The 19,592-nt window shown below is 39.3% G+C and overlaps 1 protein-coding gene and 2 pseudogenes across 1 annotated transcript; 1 reads left to right on the forward strand and 2 right to left on the reverse strand.

The window, feature by feature from the left end:
* Positions 1 to 5,981: 5,981 nt before the first annotated feature.
* LOC143626968 (flotillin-like protein 4 pseudogene) lies at positions 5,982 to 6,534 on the reverse strand (annotated as a pseudogene).
* Positions 6,535 to 6,588: 54 nt separating this feature from the next.
* Positions 6,589 to 8,235, reverse strand: LOC143626969 (flotillin-like protein 4 pseudogene; annotated as a pseudogene).
* A 10,580-nt stretch (positions 8,236 to 18,815) lies between these two features.
* Positions 18,816 to 19,442, forward strand: LOC143626970 (uncharacterized). Its single transcript, XM_077096885.1, has one exon. The coding sequence runs from the start codon at positions 18,816 to 18,818 to the stop codon at positions 19,440 to 19,442; it is 627 nt and encodes a 208-aa protein (XP_076953000.1).
* The last annotated feature ends 150 nt before the right edge of the window (positions 19,443 to 19,592 follow it).

The raw sequence follows: 19,592 nt of genomic DNA on the forward strand, positions 1-19,592 counted from the left end.
CGCAAGAAAAGGATCTTATTCTCCGATTTTCATCTTGCAAGGTCATCCATATCAAGCGGAACGAAAATAAATCGGCGGATTCCCTTAGCAAATTAGCTTCAACAAATTTTGAGCATTTTGCAAAAGATATCCGCATAGAAGTACTTGATCGTCCCTCTGTGCCGCAACATCAAGTGTTGGTTATACAAAAAGGAGATGAATCCTGGATAACACCGATTTTGGCATACCTAACTTCTGGCATTCTCCCGGAAGAGAAAGGGGCGACCCGGAAAATTCGGCATAAAGCCCTGAATTACCAAGTACAAGACGTAATTCTTTACCGAAGATCATTCCTTGGCCCACTCTTGAGATGTGTGGACGCCGAGGACGCTAATTATTTAATAAGAGAAATCCATGAAGGCATTTGTGGCCTTCATGCGGATCCAAGGATGGTAGTGATAAAATTGATGAGTGAGGGGTATTATTGGCTGGGAATGCATATGGGCGCAGTAAAAGAGATCAAAAAGTGTGACTCATGTCAGCGCCATGCCCCTAATACCCTCAGACCAAAAAACGAATTAGTGCCGGTCACGTCTGCATGTCCGTTCCAAAAATGGGCCATTGATATCATGGGCCCATTCCCATAGGCTCCAGGACGCATCAAGTTCTTGATCGTAGCAATTGATTACTTCACTAAATGGGTGGAGGCTAAGCCAGTAGCCTCCATTACTGCAGCCATCATCAAGAATTCTTATGGGAGTTCATCGTTTGCTGTTTCGGCCTCCCGCAAGAATTGATTAGTGATAATGGAATTTAGTTTGCGGATAGTGGGATTCAAGTGTGGTTGAAAGAACTTCAAATTACTCAAGTGGTCACATCAGTAGCTCACCCGCAGGCCAACAGCCAGGTCGAAAGAACCAATAGAACTATCAAGGATGGAATCAAGTCGAGGTTGGGTACCAAACGGATGTGATGGGTGGATGAATTACCTCATGTGCTCTGGGCTTTCCGTACCCAGAAAAAGACGAGCAATTCAGAGACACCATTTAGTTTAACGTATGGCACTGAGGCCATGATTCCTGCCGAGATTGGAATACCGTTCGCAAGAATTCTATCCTTTAATAACAATGAAGAAGAGTTGCGGTTGAACCTAGACCTCGTGAAGAAAGGCGAGAATTAGCCTTGATCCGTGAACATAACTACAATCGACAATTGAAGAAGTATTATGATACACGAGTTCAAAAATGCATTTTCGATGCGGGAGATTTCGTCTTCTGCAATAATGAGGCGTCATGACAAGAACCATCAGGCAAGTTAGCCCCAACTTGGGAAGGACCCTATCAAGTGAAACAAGTATTATCAAAGGGCGCTTACAAGTTGGAGAAACTGGATGGGACAGAAATTCCAAGAACCTGGAATATAGCGCAGTTAAAGAAATGTTATATGTAAACCGTACAATTGTTATTTTTGTTTTCGGCCTGCGTTCCCTAATAATTAGTAAGAATGACGTTTCATGTCATCGATTGTAATGCAATTCCTCCCGCGTGCCACATTTATTAAAGCAATAGGTTAAACCACAACATAAACTGTATTCCTGACCTACTTGCCAGAGATGACCCACGTGCCATAAAACTTTATTCCTGACCTGGGTGCCAGAGATAACTTGCGAGTCAATAAACTTTATTCTTGGCATGCGTGCCATAGGTGATCCACCTGTCACTAAGCTTTATTCCTGGCCTATGTGCCAGGAATGATCCGCATGTAATTAAAATTAAGAAATCCTTTATTGGCACATACACGAAGATCCTAAATCTAACACTTATATTATTCATAAGACAAAGTGTAATGGATAAAACTTATATTAAGTCAAAAGGAATTACAAGACAGATAAATTACAAGGCATAGTCACATCTAATATAAGGGTCTTGAGCAGTTGCATCCTCTGGACCTTGGATCTGGGCAGAAGGAGTATCCGGCTTTGGGGAAGTTGGAGGAGTGGATGGCGTATCTTCAGATGCTTCTCGCATATATTCTTTTAAACGTTGAACGCCATCCTTCGTTGCGGCAAATTCGGGAAGCATAGCTTGAAGAGAAAACGACAGATCGTCATACTCCTTCATGTGTTTATTATACTCCCCTCCAACGTTAAGCCCATGTAGCGGATGCTCCTCAACTGAGCGGCAGGCCTTCATATGCTCCACTCCCTCCTCAAAGCCAACCTTGCGGCCGACTTGCAATGAGGTGTTGAGCAAGATAGCAAGACTATCTGTCAACTCAGGTCCTTCCTTGATATGGTCAATAACCTATCAAATATAAGAAATATACAATCGTCAACAAAAATGGCAAAAGAAAGAAGGAAAAGATAAATGAACGGAGGAAGAACATACCAGCGCAAGACCATCGGTCATCAACCATCATCGGTCCTCCTCGGTTGTCTTGGCCTACTCCGCCAATTTCCGGTACCCGTAAGCTAATTGCAAGTTGTCTTCATTAAATTTTCCTGCACGTCCTCCAGCTCCTCATGAGCTGTTAGAAGAGCATCATTGGCAGCTTTGAGGTCCATTGCCCTCTTCTCCACGTCCTCCGCCTGCTCTTTCCGTAGCTTGGCCTCCTCCTCATAAATTTGGATCAAGTTACCCTGTTTGGTAACCTGAGTCTCCAGTGCGGTTTTTCTTCGAGGGATTTGGCCAAGTCTGCCTCCTTCCGCTTCGTCTCGTCCCATGCAACCATGAGAAGAGCGTTTTTCTTTTTTCACGCCTCCTCCCATTGGTGAGCAGCAACGACCTGTCTGTCTTTTTCCGCTTAGAGGGAAATTCCCGTGTCTTTTAGCTTCCACTCAACAGTGTTGGCCTTAAGACTTTGCTCCTCAGCCACCATCTTGTCTTCCTCAGTCGCCCGGGACATTTCGCCCCATTTATCACCCATAGACTGCCACTCTCGCATAATCTCTAGTTCGTTGGCTACGGTGTTAGCCAAGACAAGATTAAATTTGCGGGCGAGGTCATGGCGGGGACGACCACGCTGGAAGGCACGTTCGGCAGATGGTACACCGCGGCTTATGAACTTAGTACAAACGTCCTTGTCCATTAAACGAGACCCCTGCGCTAAAGCCCAATGCGGTATGTACAGATGAACATCCTTCCTATGATTTCTCATCCCATAATAATCGGCACTTGAGTGTTGGGAATGGGAAGCCTCTCCGCCACCCGCTTGGCGCGGTGGTGAGGAAAATGAGATATGGGGAGGAGACTGCGGTGGAGAGGGTGGAGAATGGTGAGACAACCCCTGTATTTGCGGCTCCTCAGCGTTTTCAACTGGTTCCTTCCCTTTGAACCAGACACATCATCATATATGATGATGGTAGGAGGAGATGGTGGCTTCTGCTCAGATACACCTTGATCAGGTTTATTAGTCGCCTTTGCAAAACAATAAACACCAGTGTTAGAACCAAAAACACAAGGAAAGAAGCTAGTTACTCTGTAATTTTAAAATAACTTACGTGTGGAGGTTTACATAAATTTCTTCACACGATCCGCAAGGCGGACCTTCTGTTTTTTCAGGCCTTGTGCCCGGTGCTTCTTCTTCGCCGGTCCCCATTCGACATCAGCAGAACCTTCGTCCGCTTCACTTGCCTTAGAGGAACGTTGCTTCCTCTTCTGCTCCAAATATGCCAATGCGTGCATAATTTCTGAAGTTTGAGGCGTGTCATCGGAATAATATTCTTCGCGGGGTGATGATTCATCACTCAAAGACAGAAGTACAATCACTGATATGCATCTATTTATACATCTCGAATCCCTTGTAAAGTTATGTTTATTTAATGTTTTGAGTTTGGTTTAGTTTGTGTTTCGTTTATCTTTTATTAATTTTGCTTTTGAGTCAAGTTTATTATATGTTTATATGTTTTAAATCTTTTGGTGTCTTGCATGTTAAGCTTTAATTCTTTCTATCATCTCATGTGAAGTTTAAGTTCGTTTTTGCTCATCATTGGTTAAATGATTAGTTAACTTAGAGTTTCGATTTGTTTTCATGTAGATGGTGGCTTGTAATTCAAGAAAAAGAAGGCCTTGTTCCTATCGTTTCTTGGAGTTCAAGGAAGAAATATAGCATGATTTAAGCAAGAAATCAAAAGAAAATTCGAGAGCCTCCCTGGAACACACCACGCCGCGCGACCGGGGAGGCCTAGGCCCGTCGCGCGGCACCTAGGCATCCTGATAAACTATATTTTGCAATTTAAGGCCCAACTCATTTATATAAAGAGAGGATTAAAAACCTAGATGATAGAACTTGTTGCAGGCGATTTTGGAGATAGAATAGCAAGAGATTGAAGGCTTTTGGAGGGTGATTACATTAGAGATCAAGGAGCTTTCATTCAATCAATCAAGGAAGGAGTTTTAAGGGTTTTATCGCTCTACTTTCTCCATTCTTGTTATTTATCATGATTCTCTTTTGTTTTCTTTGTTTGGATTCGTTGTTAATAATGATTCTAGGCTATACTTCATGTCTACCTAGGTTTGATGAACATGTTTTGATTTGATTCTTGCTTTGGATAATATTTTGATTATGGATTTGTTGATTTAATAGTAAAGACTTGATTTTGCTTTCATGATGCATATGAGTGTTTGCTATCTTGATTGATTGTTAACTATTGCTTCACATAGATCTTTTATCTCTTGATTTTGTTCTTTAGATTTAGGGTTTATGTTTAATAATTACTTGGTGTTTTGATTATTGTGATTGAATAGGCCTATTAGATAATAGAAGCTTGTTGATCGTTGGTTAGGGTTATAATGTTATGCTAAATTCCAATAGTTGTAAGGTGAGGAGTTGTTCATGTGTCTTGGTCAATCGCATTCTAGGTTAGATTAGTGACAATATTCTTGCTTGGTTATTGTGTTGATCCTTGTTCATGATGTCGTGTTTAGTTTATCAAGTTATCTAGGGTTTAGTGTTTCGTGAGATTGCTTGCCTATGATACTATTAATTAACCATAATTGATGACTTTGAGGAAATCAATCCAACTGATTACTTAATAATATAATAATTATTCTTTGGGATTTCGTTTGATTTGGTCAAGGGTCCTTTAGGGTTTGTTAGATGAATATGTTAAACAGGTTTACACACGCCATTTAAAACGGCCGTCCCAGTAGTGTTTGAATGGCTGTTTAAAAAAAAAGTTCAAAGTTTGACTGTCTATGGTCAGAATAGCCGTCTGGATATTGGACAAACGGCTATCTGACCAACAATTATCAAAATGTGACCACTTGTTAGGATTAAACGCACACACGAAACTGAACACGACACGAACGCAAAAAACGACTCGAGGATTTAGCGTGGTTCGGTCTAAACTGACCTACGTCCACGGGAAACGCACACACGAAACTGAACACGACACGAAAGAAAAAAACGACACGAGGATTTAGCGTGGTTCGGTCTAAACTGACCTACGTCCACGGGTGGCAACTAGATATTCTTTATTGAGTGACAACGATTACAAGTACATAGCAATCATATATATATATAGAGATGCGACTAGGGTTAGTATCTTATTAAACAAGAAATTCAAACCGAGTCGGGCTTGCCCTTTAGACTTCAAATAATAAACCGGGCCTACACCGAAAGGCCTACGAAACCCAACAGTACTATATTTTCAGTACGTGCAGAATGTACATCACTATATTTGTAAAGGTTATCCATGAATGAAAATTATGATTTTACTCTTCATCTTCTATGATCATACATACCCACCCCACTCCACCATCACTAAACTCGCAAGAATGACCATGAATTTATTGTATGTTCATCTTTTGCTTAACGTTTCTGATCCATTCAAATGTATAAAGAAGTTACTTCATCCTTCTAGGTAATAAACGTCAATGTTACTGTTGCAACACGCGGTTACAAAAACTAAGGATTGTTGATCTTATTAACACCGTTATTAGATTACTAATTAACTAAGGACTTGAAATCAAGATTCCATATGAGAATATTAATCCTACCATTTAGGATTCAGTGATCTTCCCCATCCAATTTGGTGGCAACATTCCAGTTTGTTCATGAACCGTGCTAAACAAAGGCAGTAAGTCGGTAACATCTTGTACACCCCGGCCACTTCCTCCATAGCACCACTCTGATTCTCACCACCGCCTGCACCCGTCCAAATACTAATCTTTGGCTGCAGCCCCTTAACCGCCACCCCATTAATCTTGGCGATTTCTTGATACATTCCCCCATTAATCATTAAATAATATCTTAAAGCCCCATAGTTACCTCCCAATGCACCCAAAAGTGTCCTTAAGTAGGTCCCTTGAGCCTGTGCAAGGGCAACTAGACCTTCAGCCTCTTTCTGTTTTGCATATAGTTCACCATCTGCTACTTGTTGCCTAGAGTAGAATGTCGCATCTGCCATCACCTTTTGAGCCTCCGCTTCTTTTTCTTTCTCATACAAGATTGCTTCCGCAGCCTTTTGTTGCTTGTAAAGCAACCAGTTCGCCTCTTGTACCTTTGATTATATCCAATTTATGATTATAAATTAAACAGGTTTACACACGCCATTTCAAACGGCCGTCCCAGTAGTGTTTGGATGGCTGTTTAAAAAAAATTGGTTTGTTAATTAATTGTGCTAAGCAACGGAGGCAACATCTTGTACACCCTGGCCACTTCCCGCATAGCACCACCTGGATCACAACCATCACCGCTGGTTCCATCACCACCTGCACCCGTCCAAATACTAATCTTTGGCTGCAACCCTTTAATCGCCTCCCCATTAATCTTAGGAATCTCTTGATACATCCCGCCATTGATCATCAAATCATCTCTCAAAGCTCCATAGTTACCTCCCAATGCACCCAAAAGTGTCTTTAAGTAGGTCCCTTGAGCCTGTGCAAGGGCAACTAGACCTTCAGCCTCTTTCTGTTTTGCATATAGCTCACCATCTGCTACTTGTTTCCTGGAGTAGAATGCGGCCTCAGCAATAGCTTTCTGAGCCTCCGCTTCTTTTTCTTTCTCGTAAAGAATTGCTTCTGCGGATTTTTGTTTCCTGTACAGCTCCCAATTCGCCTCTTGTACCTTTTATTACATCCAATTTAATCATTAGTAACTAAACATATGTATTCAATAAATACAAGTTTGAATATATTACCTTGGTTTCATATTCAACACTAGCTTTACTCAAGAATTCCGCCTTAAGTTTCTCCGTCTGAGTCAACGCGTTCATGATCTCAACCTCCTTCTGCAGCTCCGCCTCCCTAAGCGCCACCGCCTTGGTCGCCTCCACCTCCGCCACCTGTGAATCCTTGGACCACTTGGCCTTCTTCATCGCCAAATCAGCATTTGCTTCTGCCACCTCGGCCTCCCTTTCGTTCTCAAACACCGTCACCTCCGTCCTCACCTTTATCTCTTCCTTCTTCCCCTCTCCTTGCCTCTGCGTCGATATTATCCTTGTTTCCGCATCCATCTTAGCAGCTTTTTGCAATGTTTGCCCTTTTCGAAGCTTGGCTCCGATTTCACCCTATATCACAAAATCATGTTGTGAATCTATTCACGATTAAACAAATTATAATTTATATCAAATTATAATGTTATAATATTACCTTCATCTGGGCTTCAGAGACATCGATCCTAGCCTGATTCGCGGCTTCCATTTGCGTCTTCTGTCCTAAATACGAGAAGTACTCGTGTCCAGGAACATCCACCAACTGATTAACGTTCGCATTATAAATCCACAACCCGAACTGATTGAGTTCCAGTTGAACTTTCCCGAAAACCTCCTGCTTAAACTCCTTGGTTCCTTTAAAGATATTTTCCATAGTCATCGAGGCAGCGAGTACACGCGTCTCTCCCTCAATGATCCCCTTCACGAGCTCATGCATGTGGTTGGACTTTTTATCATGAAACGAGATGAGTTTAGCGTACTTGTGGAGACTTTCTTGATCGTCGACGCGTGGACCGATGGTGAATACGGCCGGGAGGATGAATGGGAGTTTCTCGGCGCTCATGGCCTGGACTTCGAACGTATAATTAACCGGAGAGATGTCGAACCTGGAGTAGGATTGGCCTGGAAGCAGCAATGCTTTCTTGGCGATCTTGATGTCATCGATCCCGAAGCCGGTGATGACCAAATACTCAGACGCAGTTGCAACACGGTACATGATTTAATTTACAGAGGAAAACAATGTATGCGATCTCTACTATGGATTGAATGAAGGTTCTTATTTAAGTTGATACACAACAATTGGAATATATGTATATATAGACACGGTATGAGATTTTAAAGATTAGGAGATTACTATGAACTTTAAAAAGAGTGCAATTTGTATTCAAATACAATTCTTCAAAATTTTCTGTTCTTTTATAGCTTCCGTAATTAACTAATTATGATATAAATTATCTTAAACGTATGCCTTGGCGAGTAAGCTATCTATGATGACTAAATTATGTGGCATTCAATTGAAAATCAAAACATCCTAAATGAAAGCCACTTTCTTTAGAAATCTCATACTACTAGGAGTGTTCTTGGAGTTAATTTTTCGGGTGTCGAGTTTTTCAAGTCGGGTTGTTCTAGTTTTTGGCCAGGAAAAAGTGACCGAACAACCGACCCATATAAATTCGGGCTGGTCAGATTCGGGTCGACTTATTTGGTTTTTAGGTTTAAATAAAGACAATAAATGTTCGGGATCTTTTTGGGTTTCGTGTTTCAGATTGTTCGGGTCTTTTTTTTAGTAAAAAAATGACCCCATAATTGACCCATCTAAGGTTCAGGTTGGTCGGGTTCGGGTTTAAAGGTATTCTCTAATTCAGGTTGGGGTCATGACTTCGGGTCGGGTTTGGTATTTGGGTACGGCTAAAAAAAACACATTCCCATCTCATAGCCTATGTGAGCTAGTGTGTACATGTGTAAAGAGAAATGATTCGCAAATTGATGCTACAACTTTTTTTTTATTGGTTTCATGCACCACCTTTGGAAACTGTATGGCACTTTTTGATTGTAAATTGCAGTTTACTCACATTTTCGGACCCACATTCACCCTTCTTGTTGCCAAAGCCACTTTAGTCGGAAGTCTTTCCGATATCACTCTCAACTCGAGAATATTTACGTTTAGAGGTATCCAATTATTCCATTTAAATGAGTTATCCGATGGACCATTGACTACGTAACTTATTCCGAACAAATTTAATCGGAACTACGCGTTTAGTTTAGATCACCAATCTACGTTCCCGTTTTCTTTCAAACATGTAATAGTCTGATCCAACATATTAAGACACTCTTTGAGTTCCTAAATTCCCACCGCAGACTTTGGCATTTGTTTTCATCTCTACCTCCAATCTTTGTCTAACCAATTCAAATAATATAAGATTTTTACGGTGCAGCCCCTTTGGAACACCAGTTGAAAACACGTGTAAGGTTTCACAAAAGTGGCTTGTCGCTAAGAGCATTCTCATCCCACCCCATGAGAATTATACTAAAAGTGTTAAAACTCCCTACATTTTCTCTTTCCATTTTAATTTAATAATACTTTTTATATATTTATCATTATTTTTTTTTCATACACTCAAAACCACTTTCAAAATATATACAAAATTATAAGAGGTGAATAATAATTTTTCAAATATACATAAATGAGAAAAATAATAAAATACGTTTTTGTATAAAATAAAAATAAACATAGGGAATGGATGTGGAAAGTTTTTATAAAATAATTGATAAATTAGAAAAATATGATTTTTAGCTTAATTATAAAGCTAGAGATAGTGTAAGAGATAGAATGCTCTTAAACCGTTCCTATTAGTGAACAAATGCGTAGGTTGGTTGGCTAAAAAGTAAAAAAGAAAAGCCATAAAAGCCAAATTCACCCCGCCAATATGTCGTTGATCATCTCACAAACGTCTCCACTAACTCACCACTTCTAACGTCTCTTTAACACATGCCATGTTTCTATTTGATAATTATCTAATTATTAGTACAATTAGACAAAGATTTATTTGTATGTTATAATATATATAGCATCAGTTTCGTGCTTACATAATAGCTTTGCTTTGGCCGGATGGTCGTGGTGTTAACTGCAAGTTCCGGGTTCGAGTCTTTTTTTACGCAGGCGGTGGTATGCTTGTTTTTAAGTTATTCTTTTTTAGGTGGGGCTAGACCTGTATAGAGTTGTTTTCCTTTTAACACATGGATGACAACTGGTTTTATTGTCTCTATAGTCAGTCTGTATGTCTTTTATTTTCTTGTGTATGTTCTTTGTTCCAATTGTTGTAAGGTAAACCTCCGTGTTGTTTTCCCCTTCATTTTGATTTATTTGAGGAAATTTTTTACTGTGTTTTACATGTTCGTATTTGCGGTTATTTCATATAATGAGATTGGGTTTTTTTTGGGTGTTTTGTTGTTTTGGTGTTCGATGTTTGTTCAGATTTTGTTTCAATTATGGTGTCATCTATGGTGATTGTTTGTAAAGTAAAGCTTAGGGTTTCTGAAAGTTAAATCAAAAGATTAAGTTGAAGGTTTCTTTGTGATACTGATAACTACTTAGTTTCATATGTTGTTATTACATGTCGTTTGCTATTTCCCTATTTATGTCACTTTATGTTACTTAAGGACCATTATGGCCTTTGCTATTTCCCTTTAATTTAATGTGTAACTTTAGTGCTTGCTTAATAAGATCGGCCGATCACATTCTGGGTATCCAAAATAAGGCTTTTTAGCTTCCTCTCTATCTAGTTTCTTATTCTCTCTTGATTTTTACCTATCAAGGGTATCAAAGGCGTTCCGATCTCCGGTCGAAATTATCTCGTTATAATGACGAATACTAGCAACCAGGAGGTTGGCAATACCCTCAAGAATCACGATAAGGCAATCACAGATATCCAAGAAGTGCTATCGGCGTTAATGAAACAACAAGAACAATCAGCCAAATAACAAGAAGATATCTTGAAGTCGGTACAAGATAAATCGGGCCATGGCAGTGGCAATGGGTTTAGCTCGGGTTCATAGTTCTTGTTTGGGGATGCTGACTCGAGGGGTACCCGACCCATACGGATTGGGAAGGTTGAATTTCCTAATTTCTCGGGCGAAGATGTGGAGGCATAGGTTTACCGTTGTGAACATTTTTTCGCACTTGATTAGACTTCCGATGAGATGAAACTCAGACACGTCGTTTTTCATTTGGAAGGGGATGCAATTCAATTGCACAGAGGTTTCGTGCGCACACGCCAAGTTACCGTGTCGGAAATCACGTGGGAAGACTATGTGCTAGCTATTTCGGCTCGGTTTTCTAATACTATGTTTGAGGATCCTTTGGAAAAGATGGCTTCCCTTAACCAAACGGGTTCGCTTCATGATCTCAATACTGCTTTTGATTCATTATTGAATAATGTAACGTTTGTGAAACCCAAGCTATTAGCCTTTATCTCAAAGCCCTTAAACCGGAAATTAGGGGGCGGTTAAGATGCACACCTTTCATGAGGCATATGGGTTGGCTAAAACTCAAGCAATTAATAATGAGATCATGGGAAACACAAATAGCAGTACCAACTCAAAAAGTACACCACCCATCAATAATACCAAACTACCACTCTTACCAACGCCTAACCGAACAACCGCCATGACCACTAAACCGACCGGGGGATTCACGTCGTATTACGAGCAATAAAATCAGAACAAAAACGAACAAAAGGGAAGTGTTTTTGTGCATGGAAAAGTTCATGCCTGGGCATAAATGTGCCTGAAATTGAACCAGGTTTATATCATTGAGGTGGATGATGAGGACGAGACGGTTTTTGAGGAAACATTACCCAACAATAAAGAAAAGGAACACCAAATCTCTACACGCCTTGATGGGCCTTCCTTCATACTCCACGATGCGGGTCCAATGCTCAATGGGAACCCAACAACTCCACATTCTTATAGATTCAGGCTCAACCCACAATTTCATTGATGTCAAGTTGACAATAAAAAAAACTACAATGCATGGTTAGAGATATTCCGCCGATTAACATGAGTGTGGCGAATGGAAAAAAACTTGCTTGTACCCAAATTTACCCGGAATTCCAATGGACAATGTAGGGTCATTGGTTCACCACAGAGGTTTGCTGATTCCCCTAGAAAACTATGACATGATTTTGGGCGTCTAGTGGCATCTTCCCAACAAGGTTTTTGTGTGTTCTATAGAAAAGCTAGGCGAGCTGTTACAAAAATACTCAAAGGATGGATCGATACAATTATTTAGTATCAACTTACAAACCTGTCATCGGAACCTATATTTCAATCAAAAGTAATATGTGACCCAACTCAAAAGGAAGGAAAATGACCGTGGGTATTTCAAGACTTCCCTGAAGTGTTCCAAGTGCTGAAAGAACTACCACCCAAGCGACCATTTGACCATAAGATCGTCTTGAAGGATGGTACCAGCCCTATAAGCCTACGTCCCTATAGATACCCGGGTGTACAAAAAGATGTGATTGAAAAGACCACCCGTGAGTTGTTAGATGCCGGCATTATTCGTAATAGTTGTAGTTCGTTTGTTGCCCCGGTAGTTCTGGTTAAGAAGAAGGATGGTTATCAACTTGGATATGTGAACATTTAAATCCTTCACTTATTTCTTTGGAGGTCCATTATCAACTTGTGCGGGCTGCTTTTGAGCCCCTTGCCTTACGTTCTTCAACAAGTGTTTTCCTGACTTGATTGCTTATTCTATTGCGTTCCTCAGATCACACAATCATCGGTATGATGAACAATATCGTTATGAAACAAACACTGCTTGTTTGGATTCAAATGTGCTCTTCGCACGATTGGTTGCGGCTTCTTGAAATCAACAATTTCGGTCGTCAAAATCTCTCACAGAGTCTTTGTCAATGGAGTCCACTTGTGGTTGTCTTGCCCCCAAGTAGGATCTTTGCTTTTCTGACCGATCAATGTTCGCGCACCAGGTTGTTTAGAGGATTATGCGGGTGGTTGTATTTGTGACCAAATAGAGCCCCAAACTTGTTTATTTGGTCGGGCACTCTTAAAATCTATTTTTATTTTTTGTTTAGGACTGTCATGATCTAAGACATTTTCTGTTGCCACGAATACTTTTGCGGGCGACATAATCTAATCCCATGACTTAAGCATTCCATTTTGTCCTGTCAAACATCGAATCATATCTTTGCTACGAACATTCTTTCGGAAGGCACCACGCAATATGTCTTCACTAATTCCTCCAGTTAGAATCTTCATGTTTACTAGAAAAAGGAGCAGTAGTAATTCGCGGGATGAACTTAGATTTTTCTGCGAAAGCTATGGATTGCTTAGTAAAGTCATCTTCTGCATCACTATGGTGCTCTATATGTCTAACTACTGCACGCAGGCGACTAATCTCTTCACGACCATGAACTTGACTATCCACATCGAGATAACTGTCATTATCTTGACGGCATATAACATAAAGGTGACTGTGGGAAGCACAACTCTGATCATACGTAGTTCTGCGAGAAACCCTCCGCACAACCCGACGACCTCTGTCGCGACTTCCCTCCTCCTAAATTTCATCATAATACGCCACAGTCTTAACACTATCATGAAGCTGACTGTGACAGATTGTCGGTGGAGGAGATGGAGATCAAGAAGGTGACTCATCATACGTCAAATTCCGTGCGCGGACTCGATTATCCTGCAACATTCGTTCGTATTCAGCAACAACTCGTTCCTCCTGCATGTGTAACCATTCTTTTGGAGTTTGAATCCTCCCATATCTAGAATGATGATGATAAGATCTCGGCTGAGTAGAACTTCCAGATCTATCTTCTAGATATGAAATTCGACGATTCCGACGAGTCTCCACCATTATTCGTCCATCATCATCTGGAGTAGGACAAACAGGTCGTTTTACCATCACCGGAGTTTCCACTGAAACTTGCTGGATCTGACTCATGTTAACCAATACAACGGAAAAACAATTGTTCTAGCAAAAACACGGATGGCGCCAATGAAGAAACACAGATCCAAACCCGAATAGGTTAGATCTATATTTCCACCAGGCATGGGTTATGGAATTGGAATTAGGTTAAATTAAGTCTAGAGCCAAACCAATTCCCACGAAGATGACCTTCAAACAGAATACCTCATGATGCTAAGTTAGGTTTTTATAGTCGGTGGTTAAGGTAATGTTATTGGTCGAGTTGTCGCTTTCAGGGAATATATCAATCAATCTTCTAGAAGGAAGTTGGTTACAACTGCCTATACTGTCGTTACCTATTCACTCTCCTGCATTTATGAGGCTTCTGCATTTGCGTGAGGTTCCATACTCTTTAGGATAGCCATTTGGACTTATATCTTTGTGTTGTGTACCTTCCTTTTGTGAAGCGAGTATCGCAGTATCAGGGGCGGATCAACATATACGAGAGCGGGTTCACGGGAACCCACTGAGTTTCAAATTTTATATAGAACGCCTATATAAAATATGAGAGTGGACCCATATATATTTTGTGAGTGAACCCAACAAACGAAATGAAGCCTTGGCTCAATGGTAAACATCCCTTCCTCTTAATCTAACAACCCAGGTTCAATTCCCACTTTTTGCGTGTTTTCATTCTCTTTGTATTTTTTTTACTAGTTAACTTATTAGGATTTTTGCTTATCCAACCCCCAGCCCTCTCCACACATCAAACATAGAGAATGGTGGGTTTGTCAGTTGTGTATGCTTGACGGTGGATTCAGAACGTATGTTTGTTAGTTGAATTAGGCAATTTCGTTCTTAATTTGAAAGCATGTAGGTAGGGATTTTAATATAGCAAGCCACTTTGTGAAAACAGGATAGAACCAAGGTGCAGGTGTATAAAATATGTAATATACGTATTAAAAGAACAATTCATCTTAAATATTTAATTTATAAAAAAATGAAGACAGAGAACCGGATATAGCTATCTGTTACTAATCGTTAAATTTAACCCATTAGAACCGGATAGTTATTCCGTTTTTGTAAAATAATTTATTAGGTTCTCTAGTCCTAAACCGTTGGCTAACCCGTGAGAATCAATAGTAGGCCTCTTTAAAAAACATAAAAATGACAGATGATTTAATTTGTAATGTTTTGATTTTTGGTTGGGCGCAAGCATCAATCTGTAATTTATATTTCTTTGTAATTTACTGCATTCTTGAGAACACTTTTACCAACACAAATTTTGTAATATTAGTTTAACAATACAAACAATTGAAAAGACTTCAAACTCTTCACTATTTGAAATATAAAAAGGTAGCACATTAATTTGACTAGATATGTAAAATCTGATGGTGAATGTTGATCATATGATTTGGGATTAATGTTATCATTAACTAATTAATTATGATTGTAGATTATTTTTTTCATGCTTCGATGTGAACTTTTATCGAGATGTTATTATTAATAATGTAAATGTACCCTCCATGATATTACCTGCTTGGAAACGTAGGTTATATTTTACTAATAATATTTAAATTTTAATTTATAGGCATTATGAATATTAAGAGATATTATGTTTTATTATATCATAGTTTTATTATGTGATAAACCTTAACCGACTAGAACAGTCGAAACGACCCGAACCATAAAACCATCCCGAACCGTCATACTAAACCGAACAGTGAACCCACTCAAAAAAATTTCTGGATCCGCCACTGTTGTAGATGACCCGCGGGGGACTCTTGGTAGAATTCTGAGCAACATGCGGGTGTTATTCTACGGGTTTCCGGGGCTTTTAACTACCCTACAGCTCTGATGCACGGAAACGCTGCCATGGTGCCGTACCCCGTCCCGAAAACTCGCCGGGGACGGAAACGCCGTCGAGGATGGCGGGAAACTTTTCTTGACCGTTTCTGTGATGTTGGAAACGCCGTCGAGGATGGCGGGAAACGTTTCTTGACCGTTTCTGTGATGTTGGGGACGGACGTTGACCGTTTCGAAAATTCAAACGTGGTTTCGAAACATTTCCTGAACGTCGGTGACCATTATTACACGTTTCCGGCAGCATATTCCGACGCCGGAGCTGTAGTATTTGCCGGAAACAAGGAAGAAGAAGAAGAATATCTGGTTGTGCGGCTGTAACTAAGAATTAGGTTATTTATTAGGTTTAAATAACTTTAGATATTTTAACATTTTACCCCTTTAACTTTCAATTGTTTGTATCTAGTCCCCAAAACTTATAAGTTTTAACATAAAAAGTTTAAAATTAGTTTGTGTATTTCAATATTTGGGCTTTGTGGTACATTATCTATTATATATATTTATTTTAAATATGCATTTATTGTCGTACCCTTGCCGTACCCGTTTCTTGATTTTTTGAGTTTTGCCGTTTCCCGTTCCCGTACCCGTGCCCGTTTCCCGTTCTCGTACCAGTTCCCGTGCAACATAGCCCTACAGCTATAAATTCATAAGGCCAGGGGTGTGGAGTCATTGCCCATGCATGGGCAGATGTGAAGCTGGGTTACGTCATAAAGCACCGCATCTGGGTAGTGAGACGGTCCCCAAATAACTGATCGTTGTTCTATTAGTTTTCGTTATGTTTATCTTCCTATTTCTTTCCGACGTGGATTGATAAGTATTTCTAGTTGATAGAAATTACAATCTAAAGAAGCATTAAGTGGTCCTTTGTCTGCAAGTTTTCAAGTCAATTTTGTAATGCTTAATTTACGATGATGGAAGTGATGTGCGTGAGCTCCCTTGCTGCCACCATTTTCATGTTTCATGCATTGATAAGTAGCCCTACATCAATGTCACATGTCCACTATGCAAATTCAACATACTAAAGAACGGTAGTAATGATAATTAGATACAGAGTTGGTTGTTTGGATCTTTGCTTTTTATATTATTGATTTTTAATGCATTTTGTACATGAATTAATATTTGTTCTTTAAGAATAATATGTATAGCTTATATATGTATTTGTTATGTTATATGTTAGAATGTTTCCATACTTTTGACTTTTTTTTGTTGTTTTTGAAGGTTCTAGTTTTGGAAGATTTTTCCAAGATGCTTTATATTAGTATATACTAAACTTATTAATATTTATATTAAGTATAGGGTCTTATTGTAATTATTGTATTTAGTAGGGTTAATATGTAATTATTTGGTCTATAAATAGGGAATAATGTCAGACAAATTAACGATCGTGTATTCAGTATTTTCAATCACATATGTTCAGTATTTTAATTCAAGATTTGCTTTTGTGTAACATCCAACTTGTTCTTATTCAATTGTGTGATTTGTTCGCTGGTTACCAACAGTGACATCAGAGCCAAGGTTTTTAATCGACTGAGAATTCTGTTGTGAACGTCCCAGATTTAGAAATCGATCAAGGGAAAGAAGAGATCAGAATTCTAATCAAGGGAAAGAAAGATCAAAAGTGGCGACCACAAACGCAATCTTGTCTGTGGTCAACGATCTTTGATTTAGAAAAAAGAACGAATTGGTTTGCATAAATCAATTTTGTAGAAGGTGTGGTGATCAATTGGAAGGATCAATTCATAAAAATTGACCACATTGAGTGAAGAACCCCCTAACCAATTGAACAATTGATTTTGGGAAAGGTTATGTAACCTACCAATAAGAGATCGATCAGGACAATTGCAATTTTAAAATTGATTAAATTGATAGTGAACGTATGTACAGTTCCTATCCATCAACACAATCAATTGGGAAATCAAATATTAAAGGTTGTTTATCTTCATAAACCAAAATTTAAATTGAATTGATTGAAGTTGTGGCAAATTGAAATTCAAAGTATTCTTGAAGTTTGAACAAGAACATTGGTTTTGTTTTAAGAAATAGTTGGTTTGATTTGTTTGGCAACCGAAAAACCCGTGCATTGTTGTCGGTGGAGACGAACAATTGGTATTTTGATTTGCCTTGCAACCGAAAACCCGGATACTATTCTTGGTCGAAGCGGTTGGTTAAACCAGTATACCGTTTGTGTTTTGAATAGTTGGCTTAGGTAACGGATAAACCCGTGTATTGTTGTTGGTTGAGACAAACAGCTAGTTTTGGCTTGCCTTGTTAAACCTGTGTACTATTCTTGGTTAAAAAAAACGGTTGTTTTTAGTGATTTGAATAGTCGGCTTAGGCAACGGATAAACCCGTGTACTGTTGTTGGTTGAGACAAACAGTTGGTTTTGGCTTGCCTTGTTAAACCTGTGTACTATTCATCTCGGTTTTAAAAAAACGTTTGTTTTTTAGTGTTTAGAATAGTCGGCTTAGGCAACGGATAAACCCGTGTACTGTTGTTGGTTGAGAGAAACAGTTGGTTTTGGCTTGCCTTGATAAACCCGTGTACTATTCTTGGTAGAAAACGGTTTGGTTTTGATTTACATTGTGATCGGAACCCCCCCCCCCCCTCTTACTAAGACTACAGAATGTTCTTGTGAATTATGGCCAATACCTGGTATATAAGCAGTGATTTCAAATCCAGAGGTTAATTGTACTCTGACAACTTTCGTTGTTGTTGAAATAGTTGGTTTCAAAAAACCCGTTCACTATTTCTGGGAGTAACAGTTGGTTTGTTTATAACCCGAAACTGTTTGGATTAAAGTTGACAACAAATTTTTCTAAATTTGTAATAGTCAAGTTATCAAAATTGGGAAAAAGAAAACTCGTAAAATGGTCGAGTCCAAGGATAAAGAAGTTGTGACTTCAAAGGAAGGAGGGACATCAATGAGTTTTCAATGCCCTGTGTTTAACTCCACAAATTACACCATTTGGGCTATAAAGATCAGATCGATCTTTAACGTCCATGGAATTTGGGAAGCCATCAAACCAAAAGAGGGCAGCGAAGTTGATGAGTAAAAAGATAATACTGCAATTGCATTACTATTCCAAGCGATTCCAGAAAACATGGTATTGCAAATTGCTAATTTTACTTCGGCCAAAGAAATTTGGGACGCATTAAAGGTTCGACATGTTGGAGTTGACAGAGTTAAAGAAGCGCGTTTAGAAACACTCGATTCAGATTTTGAGTCTCTAAAAATAGGTGTTGACGAGTTGCTTGATGTGTATGCCGGAAAAATAAGTGAGATTGCATCACAAGCGAGCAATCTCGGGCATACTATGAATGACAAGAAACCAGTCCGAAAGCTACTCAGTTCTGTGCCAGAAAAATTCATACAAATTGTTGTTGCGATCGAGCAGGTTGTGGATATTGGTGCAATGCCATTCCAAGAAGCCGTTGGAAGGTTAAAGGCTTTCGTGGAACACACCAAGAAGAAAAACAAGGAGGTAGACATGCATGACAGACTTCTGTTCACTAAAGAAGAAGGAAAAGAGAAAGTAAAAAAACAAAAGTGTGAACATTGCGGTCATGAAAGTTCAAAGCAAGGAAATCAAGCCCAACAGGACAAGGATCACATAAAATGTTTCAAGTGTAATGAACGTGGGCATTTCAGGCATGAATGTCCAAATTGGAAAAGAAGGCAGGAGGCAAACTTGATCCGGGATGAAGATGACGAACCAACGCTACTGTGATGGCAACCGGATCTTGAAGAAACGAAGACTCACTTAAACTAAGTTTAGTTTAAGGGGGAGTATTAGTATATAAACTAAACTTATTAATATTTATATTAAGTATAGGGGTTTTATTGAGTTATTGTATTTAGTAGGGTTAATATGTAATTA

Source organism: Bidens hawaiensis, unplaced genomic scaffold (assembly GCF_021521415.1).
Source record: "Bidens hawaiensis isolate Kalapana, Puna unplaced genomic scaffold, B.hawaiensis_p1.1 tig00004551_1, whole genome shotgun sequence".
Classification (NCBI taxonomy): Eukaryota; Viridiplantae; Streptophyta; class Magnoliopsida; order Asterales; family Asteraceae; genus Bidens; species Bidens hawaiensis.